Source organism: Belonocnema kinseyi, chromosome 9 (assembly GCF_010883055.1).
Source record: "Belonocnema kinseyi isolate 2016_QV_RU_SX_M_011 chromosome 9, B_treatae_v1, whole genome shotgun sequence".
NCBI classification, from domain to species: Eukaryota; Metazoa; Arthropoda; class Insecta; order Hymenoptera; family Cynipidae; genus Belonocnema; species Belonocnema kinseyi.
In genome coordinates, this window is record NC_046665.1 from 100,593,341 (window position 1) to 100,619,657 (window position 26,317).

The 26,317-nt window shown below is 26.1% G+C and overlaps 2 protein-coding genes across 2 annotated transcripts in view; one reads left to right on the forward strand and one right to left on the reverse strand.

Moving 5' to 3' along the window:
* Nucleotides 1-4,726, reverse strand: part of LOC117179723 (chromosome-associated kinesin KIF4) — a 46,583-nt gene extending 41,857 nt beyond the window's left edge. Inside the window, exon 1 of the mRNA XM_033371765.1 lies at nucleotides 4,428-4,726. The gene's annotated coding sequence lies outside the window, so the exon portion shown is untranslated. The remainder of the gene's footprint in view (nucleotides 1-4,427) is intronic.
* Nucleotides 4,727-4,970: 244 nt separating this feature from the next.
* The window catches only part of LOC117180657 (beta-mannosidase), a 44,110-nt gene continuing 22,763 nt past the window's right edge, over nucleotides 4,971-26,317 (forward strand). Inside the window, exons 1-5 of the mRNA XM_033373147.1 lie at nucleotides 4,971-5,215; nucleotides 8,158-8,264; nucleotides 12,607-13,137; nucleotides 17,920-18,885; nucleotides 23,137-23,424. Coding sequence (XP_033229038.1) covers nucleotides 5,146-5,215; nucleotides 8,158-8,264; nucleotides 12,607-13,137; nucleotides 17,920-18,885; nucleotides 23,137-23,424 — 1,962 coding nt within the window. The 5' untranslated portion in view covers nucleotides 4,971-5,145. The remainder of the gene's footprint in view (nucleotides 5,216-8,157; nucleotides 8,265-12,606; nucleotides 13,138-17,919; nucleotides 18,886-23,136; nucleotides 23,425-26,317) is intronic.

The window sequence follows — 26,317 nt, forward strand, 5'->3', positions numbered from 1 at the left end:
AATAAATATATTTTTAATTTATTTTTTTATTGAGTCTAAAACACTCTATGATGAAAATGAAAATAATGAGAGGGGCGTTTTTTGAAGAAATTCAATCGTATATCTAAAAGTTTCGAAGTTATGGCCCTTTTTACTCGAATTTTAAGTAACATTTTTTCATTTTGGTTTGTAATCAAAATTTCTAGATTTTTAACCTATTATTTTTAAAATATTAAGAATGATTTCAAAAAAAGTTTTCAAAGCATTCTTCTTATTATTTGGTTCAAAATTGAATTAATTTGTTGAAAATTCATTTGTTTTGCTTGAAAATTCAACAATTTGTCAGCAATTTTTTACTTTTTTACTAACAAATTTCTCTGGCTGAAAATTAATCTTTTTCTGTAAAAATGTAAACAGATTTTAGTTACAAAAAAAAACACGGTCTGATAAAAAAAGAATATTTTTCAGTTAAAAATTAACTTTTTTTATCAAAAACTCGACAGTCTTGTAGAAAATCCAACAATCTATTAGAAATTTTTATTGTTTGGTTTAAAATTGATGTATTTTGTTAAAAACTCGGCTTTTTTTTATTAGAATATCAGTTTTTTTAGTTACAAATTCAAACGAACTATTTTCTTAAAAGTTCCTTTTTTTGTCGAAAATTCATCATTTTAGTTGAAAATTCGGATTTTATTGTTGAAATTAAACTTTTCAACTGAAAATTAAACTACTTCATCGAAAATTGAACTAATTAAATATTAACTTTTTTGTTCAGGATTCATATTCATGGGTTAGAAATTCAACAGTTATGTAGAATTTTTGTCTGTTTGGCTAGTAAATTTAACAATTAGGCAAAAAACGCAACTGTTTCGTACAAAGTTAACTGTTTTTAGACAAATGTTTGTTTTTCAATAAAAAATTAATTCTCTTCAATAAAAATTTAAAGACTCCATTTTTAGGTGAATATTGTTCTTTTCAAGTTTGAAAATTCAAATATATGGTTAAAAATGTATTATTTTGTTGAAAATTCATTTTCTTTTATATAAAATTATTATTCTGTGTTGAAATTTCATTCTTTTAGTTTAAATAGAACTATTTGCTTGAAAATTGAACTTTTTTGTAGAAAGCTCATCTTTTTGGTTAAAGTGTAACTGTTTGTTGGAAAATTAATCTGTTTTGATTAAAGATTAAACTATTTTGTTAGAAATTCGTCCGTTTTGGTTTAATTCAACTGTTTTTTATTAATAATTAAAATTATTTGTTTTTCAAAATATCACTTTACGTAATACATTTACGGTACTTAGTCAGTCATTTAGACAATTTTCCAGTATTTTGTGAAAATTACCATTTTTTATGAAATTTCGTTACATAAACGTTAGTTTAAAAACTAAAATGTCTCGTTTTTATAAAAAAAATTTATTAACTTGCATTTCAGGGAAAAGTTGACACTAAATAAATCAAATAGATCTCAGTTTTGAGCTAATCTAAAAAGAAACAATGATATAGCTCTAATAGCACAGAAGATATTTTATTAATGAAAATTCCCTTTTTTATGGAATTTTGTTAAATATGATTTTTTTAAAAATAATATCTCGCTTTCAGATGATGATTAAGGGAAGAATTTTTTCATCACATGTCGAATTAAAAGCGTTTGCAGTTTAAGAAAAATGTATGGAATGATTTTGAATACAAAACGTTCAAATTAAAAATATTTAAAATAGGTAAAATTTTGAAAAAAGGACAATATTTCGAATGGAATGAAAAGGAATTAAACTTGAATCATTTCTTAATAAAAGCGATTAAAATTTGATTATTTTATCTTGAAAATTTCTTAAACAGAAGCTTTTCAAATTCAAAGCATTCAGAATTGAACAATTTTATTTTGAATTCAAGAATCTCGAAATTTAATGATTTCAGATTAAAATTTCAAAAGACAATTTAAAATCTTTAAACATGTGATATTTTTCTATTAGAATTTTCGAAAACAGACCAATTAAAATTCAGAGGAATAAAAATTGAATTAATTCTAATTAAAAGCATTCGACATTTAATAATTAAAAGTTAAAACTTTTGAATTTTAATAAATATAAACTCGAAACGATTAAAATTTGGCAATGTGAAATTGAAAACTAAATTGAATATTTCTAAGTAAAAGGTCAGGTTATTCCAAAAATCTAAATTTGTATTAACTTTAAAAAATATGATTTAACATAAAAATTGATTAGACAAATTTGTCCAAATTCTAAAAATAAATTCACCTTTATTTTCACCGTTAAGAATAGAAAAAGTTTCAATTCTACGCCTTTAAAATTGATTTAATCTAAAACTAAGAAAAACAATTAATCACGAAGTATTGTGATATTAAAATTTTTAGCACTCAAACCCTTAAAAATGTTTACTACTTAAAGTATATTTAATCTTTTAAAATTAAAAAATTTTATTTTGTCAATTATACTTTTCGAAACTGAAGAATTTCAATATTAATCACAAAATTTCAACCGACTTAAATTACTTTAACTTAATTTAAGTCGTTCAGAAATTAAGCATTTCGAAATTTCTAATTATACTTTTGGAAATTTTAGGTTTGAATTTGTGAAATTGTCTCAAATTTTTAATTGGTTTGAATTTATTCAGGAAGGCATTTATTTCAAAATTGTTTAATTTCCAATCCATCAAATTGAAAAATGTGCTACTATCAAGTCTTCATTTTGATTTAGAATATTTAAATCTAAAATGATTAAATTGGAAACTGAATGAAATTGAATTAGAAGAATTTCGAAAAGCATGGATAATTGACAATTACTATTTATTTTGAACATTTTTTTTAGAATAATTCAATTTTAAAGGTATAGAATTGAAAAATTTTCCATTTTGAATGTTGAAAATGAAGGTGAATTTATTTTTAGATTTTAGAAAATGTTGTCTAATCCATTTTTATGTTAAATCGTCATTTTTTTAATGTAATACAAATTTAGATTTCTATAATTTTATAAGCTTTTGTTTGGAAATATTCAATTTAGTTTTCAATTTTAACTCTTTCTTAATACAATTTTCTAAATTTAAAAATTTTAGTTTGAAGGTTTTGCATTTTGAAAGTTTCTGTTAAAAATTTTTTCAATTTAAAGTCATCGAATTTTAAACCTAATTTAAAATTTCTCGAATAATAAAATTCCCGACGTAACATTTCCTGATGATAAAAATATCCGAACTGGAAAATTCCCAAATTTAAATCATTTAAAATTTTTTTCTTAAGTAAATATGATTTTTTTTAAATACAGTAATAAGATATTTTTATCAGACATTTGTTTTAATGTTTATAATTTTTTGAATTATTTGCTCAATTTGAAATAACATAATTTTATAAAAATTGTATGAAAAAATAAACTTAAAAAGATGTGCGACTCAAAGAAACAAAAGTTACTCTAAATTACCTACATTTTTTTGTATTAAAAAAATAGTATAAACACTTTCAATCAACATGTATCGTCCTGAAATACATACTTTTCAATTAATTGTTATTTTACATTTAAAAACAATTTTTAAAACTTCGAACAATAAAAAAATTTCTTTTGTAAAAATATTTGATTATTGTATTTATATTAAATAAATAATATTTCTTAAAGAACAGTTTTTTAAATTGTTCGAATTTGGGAATTTGAAAAATTTCTAGTTCGTATATTTTATAATTCGGTAATTTTCTGTCAGCAAATTTATTCTTTGGGAATTTTCCAATTCGGAATTTTTATATTTCAGAAATTTTTTAATTTCATGATTTTATTATTCGGGAATATTATAATGTCAAGAATGTTATTTTTCGTGATTTTTTAGTCCCAATTTTATATTAGATAACAACTTCTGTTTTCAGTTTTCGAATTTTCAACATAATTTAAAACGTTTCAGTTTCAAATTTTTTAAGTGTGTTTTTTGAAATTGTATTTTCACCTTCAACGCTCAGGAAATAAGTTTTTTTCGAACACGAGAAACATTTATTAAAAAAAAATTATGTTTAGAAGAATGTCATAAGAAGATTAAATTTCAGAACGCCATAATTTCGGTGCTATTAGGGCTAGAACAATTTTTTTATTAGAAAATGCATACAAAAATATTTATTTCACCAAAATTAGGATTTATTATTTAAAAAAAATTGTTTTCTGAAAATCTACTTCAGGTCTCGAAAGATATTCAGCTCCTAGGACTCTTTTTTTGGATGTGACAATGAATAATTTGAGCGAAAAATTACACTTGAAAATAATTTTTATAAAAATATGTTAATTTGTCTTACAAAAAAAAATCAAAAATTGAATTTTCCTACAAAAAGGCTCAAGGGATTTTTTACTTTTTGGACGTGATCCCAAAAGATAAAAAATTGACTATGTAAAGGTTAGCTCTAATCATAACCTGTGTTTAAAAATGCAATCAAAAATGTATAAACAAGTAAAGAAACTTACCTGAGGAAATTCCTAAAAGTCTTTGAAGACGCCAAAGTTTTACAAATCCTTTTTTTTTTGGTGCAAAACACCACGCTACACTCAGAAATGCATAGCGTCACAGCCAAAACAATATTCGCAAATATTGGCTTCAACCCTTTTTTTCAACAACATCCAAACTAACGTATTACTTAGCAATAAGTTTAAATTATAAATATAACACTAGCAGGTCAGAAAACTATTTAAAAAAGGGAGGAAATTGTCGCAAAATCACGCGAAACGGGGCACCTGTTTGATCCAACCGTTCTAACCAAAAAACCGGTAACAAACGAAGTTTCAAACATTGTGTTGTTTCTTTTTAACCGAAAGATGTCGCCTCCTTCGTCTGCAAATTTCCGATAGAGAACCAATCGCCTCTCGCGTTGTCGAGAAATAAAAAAACATAGAACGACACGATTGGCTGGAATGCCGGACGCGGGAAGTTTTAACCTATTAAAATGAGCGGATGTCGCTGTAGTTAACGGAAAAAGTAAAAACAACTACTCGGCTACAGTAGCTGTACTTTTAGGTTATGTTTGCACGTCCATGTTGTCGATGTTTCAATGTTTGTTCCATTTATATGCATAATTTAATTAAGAGAGGGTGGTTTTAGGTTTATTGGTTTACATTATTGCATCATTAGATTTACAAAAAATAAGTTTTAGGTGAAGCACTGACGGCATAGATTTTGTACAACACGATGACATCTCAAGAGGAAAATAAGGACACCTCTGGTTCTGAAGAGGATCAAATGAAGCAACGGCTGACCGGTAAGTTGTTTACGAAAAACTGATATGTATATCAAGTATCCTACCAGGTCCAGCATAAATTTCAATTTTTCTAGTATAAAAAATAAATTTAACGATTGACATTTGACTCTTGACAATGACAGAATATTTATTTTGAGTAAGTCTGAGATTGTAAGAGTAGATGGGTAGGGCTTGTTAGCTTTATTGGGGGGGGGGGGGAGTGTTATTTTTAACGATTTTTTTCAACAGCTGTTTATTAATAATAATAAATTTATATAATATTTAAAGGTCTTCAATATATTTAAATTTTCAACAATCAATCAAAAATAGCATCATTAAATTCTTATTCGAAAACATTAATTTTTGGCAGATTGATAAATCTTCAACCAAAGAAATGGATTTTTAACCAGAAATACCGAAATTTCCAACACAAAGCCTCATTTTTCAACAAAGTAGTTGAAGTTTTTCCTAAGAAAAAATAATTTTAAACCAAAAATAGAAGTTACATTTGGAGTAAAAAAGTTAATTTTCAACGAACAAAAATTAATTTGTAACCCAAATACCGAATCCTCAACTAAATAATGAAACAAAAGATGTCCAACAGAATGTTGTAATTTTCAACGAGAAATGAATGAATCTTAACCAAAAAAAAATTATTTTTAACAAAGGAGTTCTAATTTTAGACAAAAAACAGGAGTTCTCCGTTAAGAATATAATAGTTGATATTTTAATCCAAAAATATTTTAATGTTAAACCAAAATCAGTCGGAATGAAACAAAAAACCAACTGTTATCGAAATAATTGATTTTTTAACCCGCAAATATTACTTTTCAGCAAAAAAAGTTAATTTTTATAAGAACCGTTAAATTTTCAACAAAAAAGAAGGACTTCCTAACGTATTTCTTAAATTTTTAAGAAAATAATACATTTTTTTTACCAAGAAATAAAACTTTTAACCAAAAAGATGATTTTTTATCCAAATTTTCAAAAAAATAGTGACAGTTTCTATTAATGAGATGAATTGCCTACTAAAATAATGAATATTAAACTAGATTAGTTAAATTTTCAATAAAAAATTTACTATTTAACCAACAAAAAAGAAGGAAATAAATTTCCAACAAAATAGTATAATTTTCAACCAGAAATGAATGAACCTTCAACCAAAAAAAAATCATTTTTAAAAAGGAGTGCTACTTTCATGCAATAAAATATGAATTCCTAATGAAAAATGTAATAGTTGATATTTTAACCTAAAACATTTTATTATGAAATACATGATTGATTCGAAAAAATTTGAAATAAACGAAAAAAAAAAGAATTTTCCACAAAATAGTGTAATTCTCAAATAAATAGATGAAATCTTTACCAAATCAGATGAATTTTTGACAGGAAAAACCAATTTTCATTAAATGATTTGAATTTTCAATAAAGGAAGTCGAATTTCCAATGAGGATGATTTCAATTTTAAGTTAAAAATAGTTGAATTTTCAACAGGCAAATATTTTTATTTTTCTCAAACAAGTTCATTTTTGTAAAAACAGTTAAATTTTAAAACAAAAAACAGAATTTTTAACAAAATAGTGAAATTTTCAATTAAGTAGTTAAATTTTCATCCAAGTAGATTAGTTTTCAACCAACGAGATTAATTTCCTACAAATAGAGAATATAATTATTTAAATTTTCCACCAAAAAGTTTAATTTTCTGATGAAAAATATGGATTTTTTAACACAACACATGAGTTCAGCTTTCTACCAAATAATATAAATTCTTACCGAAAAATGTAATACTGTAATTATATAATACTGTAATACTTAATAAAAAAATGTAATAATTGAATTCTACAAAAAACAAAAAAACTAATTTTTAATAAAATAGATTAATCCTGAACTGAAACGGATGAAATTTCTACAAAAAATTTCATTTTAAACAAAACAGTTATTCAATTTCGGTAAATTTTTTGTTTCAGTTTTTGCAAAAAGATTTTTTTTCAACCAAAAATCTGAATTTTCAACAAAGTAGTGAAATTTTCCTCCAAAGAGATGAATTTTAATATTCTAAATTGATGCATTAATAAAAAAAGGTAATTTTTAACAAAGGATCCACTTTCAACAACAACAAAAAACAATTTTCAACACAAAAAACAGCGTATTTTCCCGAATATAGTTACATCTTCAGCCAAAGAGGTAAATTTTTAACAAACAAAAATTCAACAAAATAGTGAAATCTACAATCTGAGATGTATGTTCATAAAAAATGATAAATCATTAAAAAAATGGCTTTTTAACAAAGAATCTTAACCAAGTAGTTATATTTTCTATAAAAAAATATTAATTTTTAACACAATACATGAATTTTCAACCAAATAGTTACATTTTGAGTTAATTAAGTTTGTTATCAACAAGAAAACATACAAATTTTCGACAAAATAATTAAATGTCCAACTAAAGAGATGAATTTTCAACTAAAATAATGAATCTTCAACCAAAAAAAAAATAATTTTTAACAAAGTAGTTCAACTTTTATCATAAAAAGATGAATTCTCAACGAAAAATGTAATAATTCTGAACAAAGGAATTAAAATTTGTACTAAAAGATAAACCTTTTATAAAAGATTTTTTTCAACCAAAAAGAATAATTTCGTACAAGTGAGATGAGTTTTCAACAAAATAAATAAATTCTCACCAAATTATTTATCTTTTCAATACAAAAACAAATAAACAACGTATTTTCAAGAAAATAGTTAATTCTTCAATCAAGCAGAGGAACCAAATGCTGAAGGTATTTTCTCGACTACGTACAAGCTCAGGCCTATTTTTGAATCAAAAAGTTTATGACTCCTATCAGAATAAAATCGCTTTTTTATCGTTCGACCAAATTTTGGTATAGGGACTAGAGAGTTTTAGGCTACAGATAAATTCAATTTTACATATATTGAAAAATTATTTCATTATTTTGTTTGTAGAAGCCGGTTTGTTTGACGATGACATGACATTTAAGCAGATGAAGGAAATCATAGGTGTCCTTGATGAATCAGCAATGTACATAGGGGAAAATAATGTTTATCAAAATGTAAGTAATGTTGAAAACAAATTTTTTTCTGTTTCTTGCAGCAGATGAGCAGATGAGCAGATGAGATTTTCTAACTAAAATATGAGTTTTTAATTGATTGAAATTATAAAACTTAAAAAAAAAATTTAGCAAAGAAGTTTCTACTCAACCAAGAAGTTAAGTTTTCGACCAAAAAAAATTTTAATTAAAAATAAAAAATGATTCAATTCTGTTAATTCTCAGTTTAATTCTGATAAAAAATACAAAAAAAAAGTTGAATCGTCAACACAAAGAGATGAATTTCGTAAACAAGAAGAAACACGAATTTTAGATCCAAAAATATGAATTTTCAACCAAAAAGTTATTTTTTAAGCAAATGCTTAAATTTTTTAGCAAAAAATACGAATTTTCAAGTGAAAAGACTAATTTTTTGTACAAAATAGTTAAATTTTAAACCAAAAAGCATAACCTTGTAGGCTTTTAAACCCGTAAACATTAATTTTCAATCAAGAAAGATGGCTTTTCTACCAAAAAATATGCACTTTCAATAAAAAAGAACGAATTTTTTATCCCACAGACGAATGTTCAACAATATCTTTTTAAAAAGGTATTCAGGTAATTTTAAAACTTGAAAAGTTTTCCGAGTATTTGAACAGAATTGAAGGGATTTTAAAAGATTTCAGCGGATTTTAAAAATTGCAAAGGATTCCACTTGGAAATAAAATTATTTGTTGAAAGTTAAACTTTTTTTTAAAATTAATTTTTGTTGAAGATTCGTCGTTTCAATTAAAATTCATTTCTCCGGTTGTCGAAAAAGCTGTTTGATTAAAAACTCGTTTTTTCTTTAGATGTTTTCTGGTAGAATTTTTTTGTTTTTACTGAAAATGTAACAATTATTCCATTTAAATATTCTATAATTTTACTTAAAAATTCATCTTTTTGGTTGAATATTTATTTTTTGACTAAAATTTTAATTTTTGTTTGAAAAGTGATCTTTTTTAGTTGAAAATTAATGTCTTTGGTTAAAAATTCATCTTTCTGGTTTAAAATTTAACTACTATCTTAACTATTTGATTAATTAGACATTCATTTTTTAAATTTGAAAAATGATTTATGTTTTGGTTGGCAATTTACCTTTTTTGTCAAAATCAATTTTTTTTGTTGGAAAATTCAACTATTTCAGGTGAATTGTTTTAGTTGAAAAATGTTTTGTTAAGTTAAAAATTTATTTTTTGACTAAAAATGATAATATTCCATTATTGGTTGTAAATCATTATTTTTCTAGTTAAAAATTCCACTATTTGGTTGAAAAATTTTTTTCTTTAATTAAAAATTCGACTATTTTGTTAAAAATTAATGTATTTTGCTGAAAAAACTGTATTTTTTTTAAAGTTAAATTTTTCAAGTGAAATTTTAACTTACATTTTTGTGAAAAAATTGATATTTTTTAGTGAAAAATTTAAGTCATTTTTTTCAAAGTTAATTAATTTTGCAATGTTTTGCTCTGTTGTGTTAAAGCATGTTTAAAATGAACTTCATGTTTTAAAATAAATGTTAGCGTTTTGCGGCAAATATGAATATGTTACTTTTAATTGACCGGGAAAATTGAAAAACTTTAGCGGGAAATTAAAAAGGAATTTGAAATCGTTCGCCAAAACGCCACTCTGTTTTTCCAAACCAAAAAATACATGTTTTAGATTGTGCAAAAATGTTCAAAAACCATAATGTATCCTTTTTGTTTTGTAAAATGACAATTTGAAAAGTTTCTTCCGAAAATCTTCAGGGGAAGCTTACAACCCTGCGTATAACTAATGGAACGTAGAACTAGAAAAAGCGCAGGCGCACGATTAGTATTGCGACTAATTGCGGTATCGGTCTTTATGCGCTTCAAATATTGTGCAGTAAATAAAAGCAGTTAGATTTTTCAAAGGACGTCAAGTTCTCAAATTCAGCATAACATTGCGTCGAGAACTATTTTTTTTTTATCGTGGCAGAAAATAATTTTTTCCACAATACAAAGATATTTTTCAACATAGTGAGGTTTTAGATAATATAGTTCTTAATTCGACTCTAAAAACTTAATTGAAATGATCAAAAAGATTTCTTTAAAGCTATAAGTTAACTACTATCAGAAATATTAACATTTTTGGTGTCAAGCGTGTGTTCCGTTTTTTAATATAAGTATAGAATTAAATATATTTGATTTATGAAAAAAATATTTTAAAAGATGTAATAATATAATATAAAATATGTTAAATACTTTTGGATATTTTAAAAAATTCCAAGGAATTTTCTATTGATTTCAACAATTTGAAGAAATCCCCACGAATGGTATTTTAAATCATTTCATTGCATTTTTAAGGGCTTTAAAAATTTTCAATGAATTGTAAAAGAGTTCAGAGGTTTTTAAAGATTTTAAGGTATTACAAAAATTTCAAGGAATTTCCAAAAGCTGTAAAAAATTTCAATGTATTTGACAGACTTTAGGGAACTTTAAAAGATTCCAATGAGTTTGTAATAGATTTAATTGGAAAGACAATCCAAAGCATCTTAAAGAGTCTTTAAGAGCTTCCAAAGGTTTTAATAACTAGAAGATTTTTAAATATTTTATAAGATTTGAAGGAATTTCAAAGAATTTTAACGATTTTAGGGTATTTTAAAAACATTCAGCTAATTTTTGAGTGATTTTAAAACTTGTAATAGATTCAAAGGATTTGAAATATCTGAGGGTATTTTTCAAAAATCCAAATAATTTTAATGATCTTTAAAAAGTTTCTAAAAATTTTAAGAATTTTAAATATTTTAGAACATTTAAAAACATTTAGAGCAATTTTCAATTAATTTTAATCATTTGAATTTTCATAAGCTTAAAAAAATTGCAAAATATTACGAAAGATTTTAAATATTTTTTGGTATTTTTAAAAATTCCAAGGAATTTTCAAGAACTTTAAAAATGTTGTAATGTTTTAGGGTATTTTTAAAGATTACCAGGATTTTTTAAATAGATTTTAATAATTTAAAGGCATTACCAAGCATTTTAAAGAACTTTGCAATGTTTCGAGGAATATTGAAAGATTTCCAAGGATTTTAAATATTTACAGGTATTGCCAAAAAGTTTAGAGTATTTAAGAAAAGTCCAGTCAATTTTTAAGGTCTTAAAAAAATTTCAGCAACTTTTAAAGTATTTAAAATATCGATATTTTTAATAAATTTTAATAATTCGAAGTGTTTTCAAAGGAATTTAAATGATTTTAAAACATTTTCGAGAAAAAAAAGTTTCAAAATATTTCCAAGAATTTGAATGATTCTAAGGGATTTAAAAAAGGTTTCATGCAGCAGTAAAGAATTTCATATAATTTCGAAAGATATAAAATGATTTTACAGGACTTATAATATAAAGTTTTAAAATATTTCAAACGGTTCCAAGGGATTTTATCAGATTTTTGAGGATTTCAATTATTACAAGGAATTTTAAAAGCTCAAGGTATTTCAACTAATTTTCCGCGACTTCAAGAAAAATCATCAAATTCATAGAATATGACGTGATTTTATAATATTCTAATGAATTTCAAAGAATTTATTAACATGAAGTGAGCGATTTCGAAGGGCTTCAAAGATTTGAAAAGATTCTCAAATATTTTTTTGCAATTCATTTGATATAATTTGTAATTCAGCCTGAAATCTTATTAATTTATCCTGAGTGCGTTTAAATTATTTTTAATTCTCTTGAATTTTCTTAACTCACTTAAATTCTTCAAAATTCACACAATTATTCTCAGTTCAGTTGTGTTTTTTTTTTAATTCTTCCTAGAAGGATTTAAACCCACCTCGATTTTGTATGAATTTCCAACATATTCTTTTGAATTATATTGTTCTAAACTCATTTCAAACTTGATATTAATGCACGATAATCACTTTGAGTTATTTTTGGGGTTAGAATTAGACATTTTTTGTCACTTTTTTGGTTTAAACGGGTAACCTTTCCATGTAAATTAGACTGTCAGTCCTGAGAATAATAAATTAATAATTTCTAAATATAAATTTAAAACTGTTTTATTCCGTTTATAAAAGATCCTATACATAAGAGAGAATACAAAATTAGTTCGACAAAAATCAGAAACTTTTGAAAATGAAGTTTTTCGGCCACCCTGTTAGTAAAATGAGTCAAATGAAAAGTTCTAAAACAATCGAGATGCTCGGTGACGTTTTTCTAGTTTATAAAACAAAAACTATATATAGAGATTATTTTGACTTTCTGAATTTTCGTTTCTTCCTCATTATAAATTTATAATCCCTGATCTATTCCTCAATTCCTAATCTACACATTTAAAACATATTTACCTTAAAAATATCAATGTTTCAGTCGCAATCACGAACTCCATCGGTATCCCCGCCGATTCAAGAACCAGTCAATGTCTCCTCACCGGAAGCTCCAAGTGAAAACAGTACGGAAACCCCCAAGATGAGCTACTCAAATGTAGCGAGAAGTAGCAAATCACCTACGGGAAATGTGACTCATAAGAAAAGGAATAGTGCAGACGGAAATTCAGCTATGGAAGCCACCGAGCATACTTCTCCAAAAGAACATTCACCCGTACCGAAAGCCGGTTTAACGGACTGGGAGAAAAAAGCACTGAGGCGAAAGAAATTATCCATGGATCCTCTGAAAATCGTTCACAACGAAAACGACATACCTCTTCGTACACCGGAACGCCTATGTGTTGCCGAGAGCGACCCATTTAGCTTTTGCAACGATTTGAAAAATTCAAAGTACACTCCTAAAGAACTAGTTCAAAAAGTGAGTGACTATTTGCAAGAGGTTCGAGATGAGTGGATCGCTCACACTAGGCCTAAAGCTGAAGAATCGGATGATCAATGGGGGGCGCCCATCAAGGTGGGTACCTCCAACCGCTCCTATCGTCCTTGTTCCTATATCTCCTAGGTAAAGACTAATAAACATTGTTCTTCCAGTAATACGTACTTGATACTCAATTGCTAATGACAATTGGCAAATGAAAGTTTAAACTAACGAGGTCCAGTTTATACAACGCAAACTAACACTATCTTCTTGAATTTTTACCCTGTTGTATGTTACTCTTTTTGCTTGCATTCCACTTGTTGAAAAAGTTAGAAGACGAGGGTGTCCAGCGACTTTGAAAACCTTGAAAATCTTCATTTTTTCACGAAAACCTTAAATTACATTTCTTCTCTTTTAAAACAGTTATTTTATTGAAATGGGAAAAGTAATTTTTTTTAATCTTTTAGTCTATTGTGAAAGTAACATTTGGTTTAGAAGAAATAGTGTTACTCAAAATTTGTTTATTTATCAAGATATTGTAGCATCTACAAAGGGGCAGGCGAGCAGAATCAACTGAACCTGAGTGGCGGTATCAAAAGATGTTTATTCATTGATGGTCGAGTACAAAACTGCCACTCTTTGTCTCGTCCCAGTTCATATTCGGAGATTTCAAATAGGTGTCGCTTAACGAGGGCGCGAATAATTAAAATGCAATAACCCGTGTACAGGCCACAGTTACCTATCGTAAATATAATAAGGTTGTCTACAATATAATTGATTTTTTACTCTTTGCAGAATAAATAAAGCGATTTTTATGCATTTTTTGCAGATTTTACCAATCAATTTATAGATTGCAATTAACAGACTTTAATATTGTGAATTTTTTGTGATATTTAACATACAAATTATAAAAATTATTTGTTGAAAATTTCAATGTTAATTCAGTTTCAGAATTAAGTTTTAAAAATATTTCAAACATTTTTTAAATTTTGTAAAGGATTTTGAACATTTTACAAAGATTTTAGGGATTTTAAAGATTTGAAAATTTTTTGAAAGACGTGTACACCAGATTTTTAATATTTCACAACAATTTCAGAAGACTTTTAAAACTTTCAAATGATTTAAAAGATTTTAAAACTAATGTTTCAAATTATACAATCATTTCAGCGAATAATAAAGATTTCACAAACAAAGATTTAAGAAAAATATCACAAGTAATTCAAAAGATTTCAAAAATTTCACAATAGTTTTCCAAAGATTTTGAACATTTTAGAAAGGTTGAAGGGATTTCAAAAATTTAAAAAAAGCGTCAACGTCAGATTTTAAAAAGAAATCGAACATTTCCAAAAATTTTTAAACTTTCAAAAGAGTTTAAAAAGGTAGTAAACCAGATTTCTAAAATTTCAAAAGATTTAAAACAGATTAAAATTGTTGTAATGATTTCAAAAGGATACAACAGATTTTATAAAGATATCAAAAGATTTCAAAGATTTAAAAAGATTTCAATGATTTCAAACGAATACGAAAGGCTTCAAAAATAGTTCAAAGATGTTAAATTATTTAAAAAGGTTTCAAAAAATTAGAGAAGATGTCAAAAGATTTCAAACAGATACAAAATATTTCACAAACAAAGATTTTTAAAAAATATTTGAAAAAGTGTATACAAATTTCCAAAGATTTAAAAAAAACTCACAAATATTTCAAATATTTTAAGATTTCAAAGAATTCAAGCATTTTACAAACGTTTAAATAGATTTCAAAGGAATTTCAAGATTTCGCAAAGTTTTTAACTATTTCAAAGAATTTCAAGGATTTCAAAGACGACTTATGTTCGCAAAAAATTAGGAATTTGTTTATTTATGGTTCTATTTTCATAAAAAAATTTTGGCCAAAAAAAATGAAATGTCTCATTTTTACATATGTAACAAACGGCTGTTTTCATATTTCATGTAAAAAAAGGAGACCTTGAAAAGCTTGATTAATTGACCTGGAAAACCTGTAAAAGACCTTGAATTTCGTTCCTAAAAATCGCTGGACACCCTGAAGACAGAATTCAAAGACTGAAGCATATTCTACTGCCTTTCTTTTATTTGATTCCATCAAGTTGTTTCACGTCTTTCTGTAAAAAATCTTTCTTGTCATTAAAAGCGATTGCGTAATATTTTAGGTATATAAGGTACATCACTGAGTAAAATAAGCAAAGAAGTCTTACTTTTCTGAGAAGGTTGTGAGAAAATGATTTTTCCTAGGAGGATTTTAAAACAGTGACATTCTACGTTTTACGATGTTTAGGTTCTTTGGTAATTTTAAGGATTTTATTTAAAGATTTCTTTTAATGTATAATTTTCTCTAAATGTGTGCAAGTGCTTCCAATTTATTAGTATTTCTCATGTAGATTTACTTTGACCTGACTTGATTCATTTTATATGAGAATTAATTCCTAATGACTGATAAATTTAATAGATTTGCGCATGGGTGTGGATTATTTTTCAGTATAATATAGTAACTAAAGTTATTTAGTTTAGGGTTTTAAAAAGGTTTCTTGAAAAAATCTTATTATAATATTTAAGAAATCTATTATTTTGTTGGTAGAATATTTATAGTCATTCCGTAGTATACTTTCAATTAATGTTATTTATCTAAGTGACGTTCAAGACTTAAAAAGTTAATAATTGTGTAGTGATGGTCATAACCATTTATATTAACTTCAATCCAAAATCGATATTTTTCTACATTTCAGATACATAAGATTGCTTCTTCTACGTTAGAGTTAAAATCTTTTACTGAAATGATTTCAACTTGAATTACCTGGTAATATTTTTTAATAACGAGGTTAAGATGTGTAACCAGCAGGTATTACAAAAAACATTACTTAAAAAATAGAGATTCAATTGATGCCACCGGTTAATAATACAGGGTGTCTACCCTACCTGGAAAACCTGATATTCTCAGGGATTTTTCATATACCTCAAAATTTAAGGGATTTTTTTGTTTAAAGTCAGGGAATTTTTTCACAAGCGTGCTTAATTTTCTCTTTGAATTGTAATTTAAAATTCAATAACAGTAATTCTTCATTTGTAAAAATAGCTTTATATTGTTGTATTTAACTATTTTGTTTAAAACTCGTCTTTTTCTGTTTGAAATTAATTTTTTCAACTGAAAATTTTACTATTCTGTTTTTGGTTAAAAATTAATCATTTTTAGTTGAAAATTCAGCTATTTTTTGAAAATTTAACAGGTTGTTGGCAATATTTTCTCTTTCTTATTGACGGAAAAATCTTTCATAGTTAAAAATTCAATTCATTTTGAAAAGTCTTTTGGCTGAATTAAACTTTTTTCAAATGAAATTTCAACGATTACATTTTTTTTCAGAATGTGTTAGTTAAAATTTTTTTTTTACATGGAGAGAAATTTCAAGAGATTAATTCACGGAACCTCTCCTTGACTTTATTTTAGTTCTACGCCAAAGCTGAAATAAAATCGAGGAACAGTTTCGTGAATTAATCGCTTGCAATTTCTCTCTGTGTAGCTTAAAATTAATTTTTTTGTACGGTAAATTTAACTTTTTTTCAAATTTAACTATTTTATTTAAAGTTGTTTTTTTGTTGAAGATTAATTTTATAATTCAACTGTTTAGTTGCAAATTTTTCCTTTTGATTTAAAAGTTCAACTATTTCCTTAAAAATTCATGTATTTTGTGGAACAATCGTTCCTTTTGGTAAAAAATTGATCTTCTTGTTTAAAAATTCATCTTTTTTCTTTGAAAATAAAACTAATTGGTTGGAAGTTAAACTCTTTGGTAAAAATAACATCTTTTTGGTTTAAAATGTACCTATTGCAGTTGAAAATTTATCATTTTAATTGAAAATTCATCAGTTTGGCTGAAAAATTTCTTTTCCTGGTCAAAAATTAATTATTTTAATTGAAGATTTAACTATTTGGTGAAAAATTCATCTTTTTTAGTTGAAATTCCATTATTTAGTACTTTAGAAACAAATTCAAGAAATGAATTGTTTTTTTAGTATTATTTAATTATTCAATTAATCGATCGTGCTTATATATTTAAGAACATCTTGTAATATAAGTTGTCAGCGCTTCCTACATGAAACATATTAATTTAATCCTTAAATTTTTTGGATGAAGATAAAACATTATTTATTAAAAACTTGAGAAACTGTATACATATTTTGATTTAATTATTTTAAAGAATCCAAAATATTTTAATGGCTCCGTACTGTGAAAAATTATACCTGGAATTGTCAGGGAATTTTCTTCCAGGACTTGAGTAGATACCCTGTAATAATACTAGCTTCCATAACTTTTTAGAACTTTCCATTTCATAGCGTGTTGATGCAGAAAGTGTGCAATAACAATACGAAGTCTGAAGAAAGTACAAACTCGTCTAAGGTCGATATAAATAATAAGTCGTTCAATTTTGTAGGCTCGAATAATAAAATGTGAAAAACGATTTTTTTTTTTTTTTTTTTTTTTGGTTCAGTTTTAATTCACATGATCCAATGTAACCTTGATTTTGAAAAGAGCGGTTGAAACTCAAAGTAAATTAGCGTGTTATAAAAATAATAATATAAATCAAAATAACTCTTATGCTGCTAAATACTCTCTTTGTGCAGCTTTGATATTCAACCCCTTTAATGTTCAGTACATGTAAAATAAAATTAAGTAATATTTCCAAGACTTTGTGTGCACAGAGAATTGAGAAAGAAGTTGAGTTGTATGCCGACATTATAAGTTGCTTTATCGCTAGTGAACTGTAATCAGTGGACAAAAGTTTGAATAAATTGTATTTCTCTAAAAAAAAAAACTACCTGTTGTCTTCATTTTGCTTTATTTCTAATTTTAATTTCAACCTTTCTATAGGTGGGCAGTCGCAACCTTAGTTTGGATAAAAAGTCGGTGATGAGGAGTGAACCGGATGTTGAAGATCCAGCCAGGGATCCCCGTGCCAGGGCCAGTAAACGTAAGGCCGCTTCACTTATTGCCAGCATTACTAATGTTTCTGATAGCGACCTCGAGCCAGATGATGATGAATCTTTGTTGAAAAAAAGAAAATCTCAGCAGGAAGGAAGAATCACCACCGCAGGCGGAAGTGATGTGCAGATGTATGTAGACGACGATCCCGAATCTTCCGAAATGCCCAGTACATCCTCCTTTTATTTGGCCAATCAACAGAAAATGGATAGTGAAGAAGATGACATTTTCGAACCTTCCGTCAAGAGTAAATCACCTGAACCTTTTGTGCCCAGAAGAATTATTCCTCCTAATCCCGGTACCAACAAAGCGAGGAGAGGAAGAGGCGGTAGAGGAGGAAAGAGCTTCAAAGGACCTCGGTCTAAAAAATCTTTCGAAAATGCCAATAAGACTCCTGATACAGAATCTCCACCTGAAAAGAAGTCCTCGCCGCCGGAAATTGTGTTAGATAACGATACAGACGTTTTCGATTTTGATGATGTTTCGAAAGCAACCGATCTGAAAATGCTTAAACTTCCAATGAAAGAGAGGCAGAAACTGGCCCAACAGAAGCTTGAAGACATGAAAAATAAAGAGAAACAGCAAATGGACCAAAAGAAATCGTATGAGGAAATGTGCGAGGAGAGGAGAAAGAAAGAGAGAGAAGAAATGCTGAGGAAGCGACAGGAGGAGGAGGAAAAGGCGAAAAGGTTGGTCAAAGAAAAGGAGGAGAAGGCGAATGAAAAAAAGAAAATGTGGAATAAGGTCCTCAACCATAGCGTTAAACAGAAAAAGGAAAAATCAAAAGGAATGTCCGAGGAGGAAGTCAGGAGACAGCTGGAGGGCATTGAAGATGACGCCGACGTTGTAGTTTGCGTTAGTATTATTAAAAAAAAAGATTTCCCATCTTTATTAAGTTTTCCAGGGTGGCCGCAGGTCAGGAAAATCAGGGAATTTTGTTGGTCAGGGAAAAATTTGGAATTTTTGAAGAAAAAATGGCACTTTTGAATTCAGGTCTATATCTATTTCTGAATTATCTTGAATTCTTTATGGTACTTTTAAAAATTCCAAGGAATTTTCAAATCTTTAAAAAACTTCAAGGATTTCAAACAATTTTAAAGGATTTCAAATATCATGGGATATTCTAAAAGATTCCAAGGCATTTACAATGGATTAACAAATTTTCAGGAAATATCAAAGAATTTGAATGAATTTAAGGAATCTAAACAATTTCAATGGGGCTTAAAAGAAATTCAGCAAATTTAGAATGATTTTTTAGGAGCTATAAGTTTTTTTTCCACAAATTTTTCAGGATGTGAAGTTTGAAAATTCCGAGGAATTTTCAGTTAATTTCAGTAATTTAATAGAATTTAGAAGGATTTGAAATGTATCAGGGCATTACCATGTTTTTTCAAGGGATTGTTAAAAGCTTTAAAAAGTTTCAAGGAGTTTCAAAATATTTTGAATGATTTTAAATATATAAAGATAATTTTAAAAATTCCAAGAAATTTTCGAGAACTTTAAAAAGTTTAAAAATATATGGAAGGATTTAAGATACTGAAGGATATTTTTAAAAATTCCAAGGAATTTTCAAAACTTAAAAAAACTTCGAAGGATTAAAAATTCTTTTAAAGGATATCCAAGAATTTCAATAAATTTAAGGAATTTAAAATTGTTTAAATTCCTTAAATAAGGTTTTTTATTTTATTTTTTCAGGATTTCAAGAAATATCAAATTTTATATAATTTCACAGGATTTAAAAATATTTGAATTTATTTTAAAGAATTTAATCAGAATAATTGAGGGATTTCGTAGAAATTCAAAATTTTTGAAATATTTGAAGGTACTACCAAGTTTGTAATGATTTTAGTACATTTCAAAAGAATCCATGAAAATTCTTTAAAATCTTTAAAAACTTTCAAGAGGTTTCAAAATATTTTTAATATTTAATGATATTTTTAAAAATTTCAAGGAATTTTCAAGAATTTTAAAATGTTTAAAGAATTTTGAAAATATTTGAAGGATTTTGAAGGATTTTTTTAAACTTTCCAAGAAATTTTCAAGAGCTATAACCAATTTCAAGGGATTTCAAAAGATTGTTAAGTATTTTAAATATTCTAGTCTTTAAAAAAAATGTAAAGCATTTTCAATTTATTTAAGTAACTTCATGGAATTTAGAAGGATTGGAAATATATCAGGGTATTACCAATTTTTTTAAGTTGTTAAGATATTTTAAAAGAACCCAAGGAAATTTAAGTTGATTTCAATAATTTAATAGGATATCGAGTTTAAAAATTCCAAGGGATTTTTAAAAGCTTTAAAAAGTTTCAAGTAGTTTCAAAATATTTCGAAGAATTTTAAATGTTTTAAGGTATCTTTAAAGATTTCAAACAAAAAATCGAACGGTTCAAAAAGTTTCAAAATATTTCGAAGGATCTTAAGTATTTTAGGATATTTTTATAAATTCAAATAAATTTTCAACAGCTTTAAAAAACTTTAAGGGATTTCAAAAGATTGTAAGTATTTGAAATATTTTTGAGTTCCTAAAAAAATTCCAAAGAATTTTTCTCTTAATTCAGTAACTTAATGGAATGTAAAGGGGTTTGAAATATTTTAGTGTATTTAACAAAGTTCCAAAGTATTTTCGTGAATTAAAATTTTTTTTTAATTTCAAAATATTTCAAAGGATTTGAGGATATTTTTTAAAATTCCAAGGAGTTTTCGAAAGCTTTGAAAAATTACAATAGATTTCAAAAGATTCTAAAGCATTTGAAATATTTGTGCCTGTAAAAAAATCCAAGGAATTTTCAATTAATTTCAGTAATTTAATGGAATTTCGAAGGATTTGGAATATTTCAGGCCATTAGCAAGTTTTTAAAAATGTTAGGATATTTAAAAAAATTCCAAGAAATTTTCAGTTGATTTCAATAATTTAATGGGATTTTAAACTTAAAAATACTAAGGAACTCTTAAAAGCTTTTAAATGTTTTCAGAAGTTTCCAACTGTTTCAAAGGATCTTAAGTATTTAAGGATATTTTTTTATATTCCAAGAAATGTTGCAGAGCTTTAAAAATTTGCAAGGGATTTCAAACGATTGTAAGGTATTTGAAATATTTTATTCTTTAAAAAAATCCAAGAAATTATCAATTTAATCCACTAATTTAATTGGATTTAAAGGGTTTTGAAACGTTTTAGTGCATTTTAAAATATCCCAAAACATTTTTGTGAGTTTTAAATTTTTTAAGGAGATTTCCAAATATTTCGAAGGGTTCGAGAATATTGATAAAAATTCCAAGGAATTTTCAGAAGCTATGAAAAATTACAATGGATTTCAAAAGATTCTCATGTATTTGAAATATTTGAGCCATTATACAAATTTCAAAGAAGTTTCAATTTCTTTAAGTAATTTAATGGAATTAAAAAGGATTTAAAATGTTTCAGTGTAATTAAAAATATTTTTAAGAATTTTTAAGAGCTTAAAAAACTTTCAAGGAATTTTAAATGATTTAAAAATATTTGCAATATCTTAGGCTATGTTAGGGATTCCAAAGAATTTATAATTGATTTAAAGATGATTAAGGAATTTCAAAGGATTTGGATGGTTTTAAGAGATTTAAAATAATTTTGATTGGGGTTTAAATAATTTCTGAAGACGGAATGATTTGATTGGATAAGGTTTTAGAAGATCATGCAAATTTTCAAAGGATTTAGAAGATTTCAATGATTTTAACACATTTAAAAAGTTTTTACGGTATTGTAATAAATTGCAAAGAACTGATTAACAAGAATTAACGGATTCCGTAGGATTTGAAAGATTTTCAATTTTTCAAGGTATGATTAAAATTTTAGGATATTTTAAATCATACCAAGGAATTTTCAATTGATTTCAATAATTGAATTGAGATTTAAAAAATGGTAAGAGATTTTAGAGTATTTTTAAGATTTCCAAGAAATTTGTAAAAGCTTAGAAAAGTGATAAAAGATTTCGAAAGGATTTTGAATATTTTAGGGTAATTTTAAAATTTCTAAGTTTTCAATAGCCTTACACAATTCAATTGAATCCAAAAGATTGTAAAGTATTTGAAATATTTTAGAGCCTTTAGAAATATTCCAAAGGATTTTCAATTTATTTAAGTAATTTAATGGAATTTAAATCCTGAAAATTTTTTTAATCTATTGAAAATGCCTTGGTTTCTTTACCAAAGCATTTTCAATAGATTAAAAAAATTTCGAGGATTTTAATGATTTTAAGAAATTTGACAAAATTTGCGTGCGGTTATAAAGAGTTTCTTAGAATTTCTGCAGATATGGAACGACTTTGAAAGCTCTCAAGGTATTTTAATCAACTTTCCCCCATTTCAGGAAATATCATATTTCGTAGAGTTTCATGGGCTTTTTTAATATATTACAAAATTTCAAAGAATTTATTCATAAGAAGTCAGGGTTTTCGTGAAGGGAAAAGATTTTTTAATAAGTTTTGCAATTCATTTAAATTCATTTGGCATTAATTGCTTCTAATTAATTTGAATGCCATCGAATTCTTCTCATTTTCCTTGAATTCCTATAAAATTACCTCCACTATTACTGAAATCAATGGAATTAAAAAATTCTAATTCTTTTGAATTTAATTTCAATTGTCTTGGAGTCTTATGAATCGAATAATTGTTTTATTCCATTTATAAAATATTTACATTAAGAATGTTACAAGATTACAATTTTGTCTTCAAACAGTATTGGTCAGGGAAAATAAAAAATTTGGGAAGTTTGAAAATAAAATTTTGCGGCCACTCCGATTTTTGAAAACTGAAGTTTTTTAAATCATGCATTAATATTTTAGCCAAGATTTTGAAAGGTTGGAATTTAGACGAACTGAAAAACATTTTTATCTTTTATTTGCATATCATTCGGTCGGGATTGTAATCTAGAGGCTAGGCAATCGTGTTTACCGTTAATGGCCTTCAAAGACTTTGTTATTAGAGATTTTTATCAGATATTCTACAAACAAAAGAGAAAAAAAACTTTAAAAAATCCTTTTCAATCTTCTCTTTGTTAATAAAATGATTTTAGAATTCTTTAGATTTCTTCTTATAAACAAATTCGATTTTTTATTTTTTTTTTTAATACAGGATGAACAGCCAGCAGATAATAATGTAGGTTCAACATCAGAAAATCGGGTATCCTGTCCGATTTGTAATAGGCGGTTTCCGGAGAGTGAAATAGAGAATCACGCTTCCGAATGCAACCAATTTGATAATGACGAAGAAGATACATCGATATCTGTTACTGGTTTTCATCGAGGAAAAAATATAATTAAGTGTAACGTCTGTGATGCCTATGAAACTTATGATCCCAATGACTATATCGAACATACTCAAATCTGCATAGAACAAGATCGACATCGAAAAGCCTCAATGGTTTGTACTTTCAAAGATTCCTCCTCCATTTCAAACTGGCATCTCTGCTTTACTTTTTTCCCCCAATTTCTAGAATTCGGTTTAACGAGACCTAGATGATTGTCAAATCGAAGGTAAACTTAAACGCATAAAGTGAATAGAAGATAAAATATAAATAAAATAGCGAATTGAATGTTTTTTAGAGAATCGTGATAAGTATTTTAATCGCGTAAATCCTCAAAGTCTCCTTGATTTTTTCATGAAAATTTTGCATTTGAGTTGTTCATTCTTTGCTTATAAATGTTTTATTTTATTAAAATCTGAAAAGTATTTTTTTAAATCGTTTAGTATTTTCATAATTAAAATATGATACAAAATATATTAAAGTATATATTATTTGTGATATTCAAATTACAAATTATACAAATTATTAGTTGAATATTTCGATGTTAATTCAGTTTCAGAATTACAATTTTCGAGAGGTTGATCACTCTACTTTTAAGTGTACATCAAATTTCGAGATTTCAAAATATTAAATAGATCTCAAACGATTTCAAAAGATTAAAAAATTTTAGAAAAATTTGAAAATGTTTTTAAATACTTCACACAGATTTCAGAAAGATTTTTAATATTTCAAAGGATTTAAAAATATTTCAAGAATTTCAAAGATGTTTTCGGGATTCAAAATATTTCAAAAGACGTGTACATCAATTTTCATAAGGATTAAAAACATTTCACAAAGGCGTGTACATCCTATTTCAAATTATTTCAAAATATTTCCAAAGGTTTCACACGGATTTCAGAAATATTTAAAGAATGTTAAAAGATTCCAAAAGATTTTAAATTATGCCAAAAAGTTTTCGAAGTTTATACAAATATTTCAAGGATTTCAAAAATTTCAAAAATGTGTGTACATTAGATCTAAAATTATTTCAAACGATTTAAAAACGTTTTAAAATTTATTTAAAATTTTCAAACGATTTCAATTATTTGAAAGATTTCAAAAGGATTAAAAAACTTTTGAAGAATTTCAAAGGATTTCACAAGCATTTTAAACATTTTACATCTTTCAAAGGATTCCACGCATTAAAAAATTTCGCAAAGGATTTTAAAGTTTTCACAAAGCCGTGTAGATTCGATTTTAAAGATTACAAACGATTTAAAAAAGTTTCAAAAGATTTCAAAAAGATTTAAAATATTTTAAAAGGCTTCAAAAGGTTTAAAAAGATCTCACAAAGATTTCATAAAGATTTTAGAAGATTTCAAAAAGTTTAAAGAGATTTCAGAAAGATTTAATGAATCTAAAAAGGTTATTGAACAAAATTTCAAATGTTTTAAAAGATTTCAAACATTTCAAAGATTTCATAAAGGGCGTGCACACCAGATTTCAAAAGATTTCAAAAAGTTTCAAAAGATTTGAGAAAGAGTAAAAAAATTTTAAAAGATTTCACAAAGACTTTAAAAAATTTCAAAAGATCTTAATGATCTCCCAAAGATTTCAAGGATTTAAAAGATTTCACAAAGATTCAATAGATTTCACAAAGATTTCAAGGATTTCAAAAATTTGTAAATGGTATTAAGGATTTTAAAGATTTCACAATGATTTCAAAGGTTTCAAAAAGTCTGACAAAGATTTCCAATATTTAAAGTAATTTCCAAATTAATTACTCAACATTTTTTAGTGATTTTCAAATTTTATTTTGAAGTTCGACGTCATCAATTGGGGTTAAGTGACAAACTAAAAAGTATTATCAAATTCGAAAATTACCTTTAAAGTATTTATTTTATTTATCTATTTTTTGAAAAGTCATAAGCCCAACAATAAAGATGATCATATAGTAATATTTCCAATACGTGGACCAATAACAAGGCTACCTTATACAATTGCTAAGATAATTCTTAAATTGTATATTTTTAGACAGTCGAATCATTGAATATGTCAGGGAGCTTATATTTCTTCAATAGAAGATTAAATTGAGTAGGAATAATTTTTATAGGTATCTTTCCAAGCATCATTTTTAATATTTCTAAATTCAAATAATTTTCTAGTAATTTCGATTACTGAAGTATTTAAACAAATGCAACAGTACTCTTTCTTTAAAACCTATAGCATCCGCTTCTTTCACTATTCGAGTTACAACAAAAGAAACCTAAAAAAACTTGACTTAGTGACCTGGAAAACCTGGAAAATACCTTGAATTTTGTACCTAAGAATGGCTAGATAACCTGATTTAATGGATAAATTGAAAAAACCAGTCAATGTTTTTATATCATTTTTATAAAACCAGACATCAAGGTTGCCACCAATTGAACACATGTCCAATATTACGTATTCAAGTTTTATTATGATAAGAATAAGTTTGTTATCGTATTATAAGATTATGACGAATAAAATTTATGATCAAATGTATACATTAGCTGAGATGCCAGCAAGACTCATGATTTTATTAGATTATTAGTCAGTTTTCATAACCGTGTGTTGCTTGACGAAGAAAGTTTCCAATTTTTGTTCTGTTTGTTGCAGCGGTGAACAATATTGAATACGAAGGTCAGTTTTCTTCAAGAAGAAGGAATTCTAGCCCAAAGGGTCGAAGATATAACTAATTCCATCTACATTTACATTCCATAATTCTCATACCTTCATTTCTGATTGAATATAATTGAGTCGGACCTTGAGGAACCCAATTTTTCCATATGTTTCATCATTGTTTCTCAATTTTTCATATATGGTGTTTTAGTTTAGGGAAAAACACGCCATAAAGATAATTTTCTATATAACAAATACTAAATTTTAGACAGAATGTTATACAAAATACATTTTCCCTACAATTTAGTGCTTGCACGAAAAAATCTCAGTTTTCCCTAAACTGAAAGGATATAAAAAATTGAGGCTCTCAGTCTCACCTTTTTGATT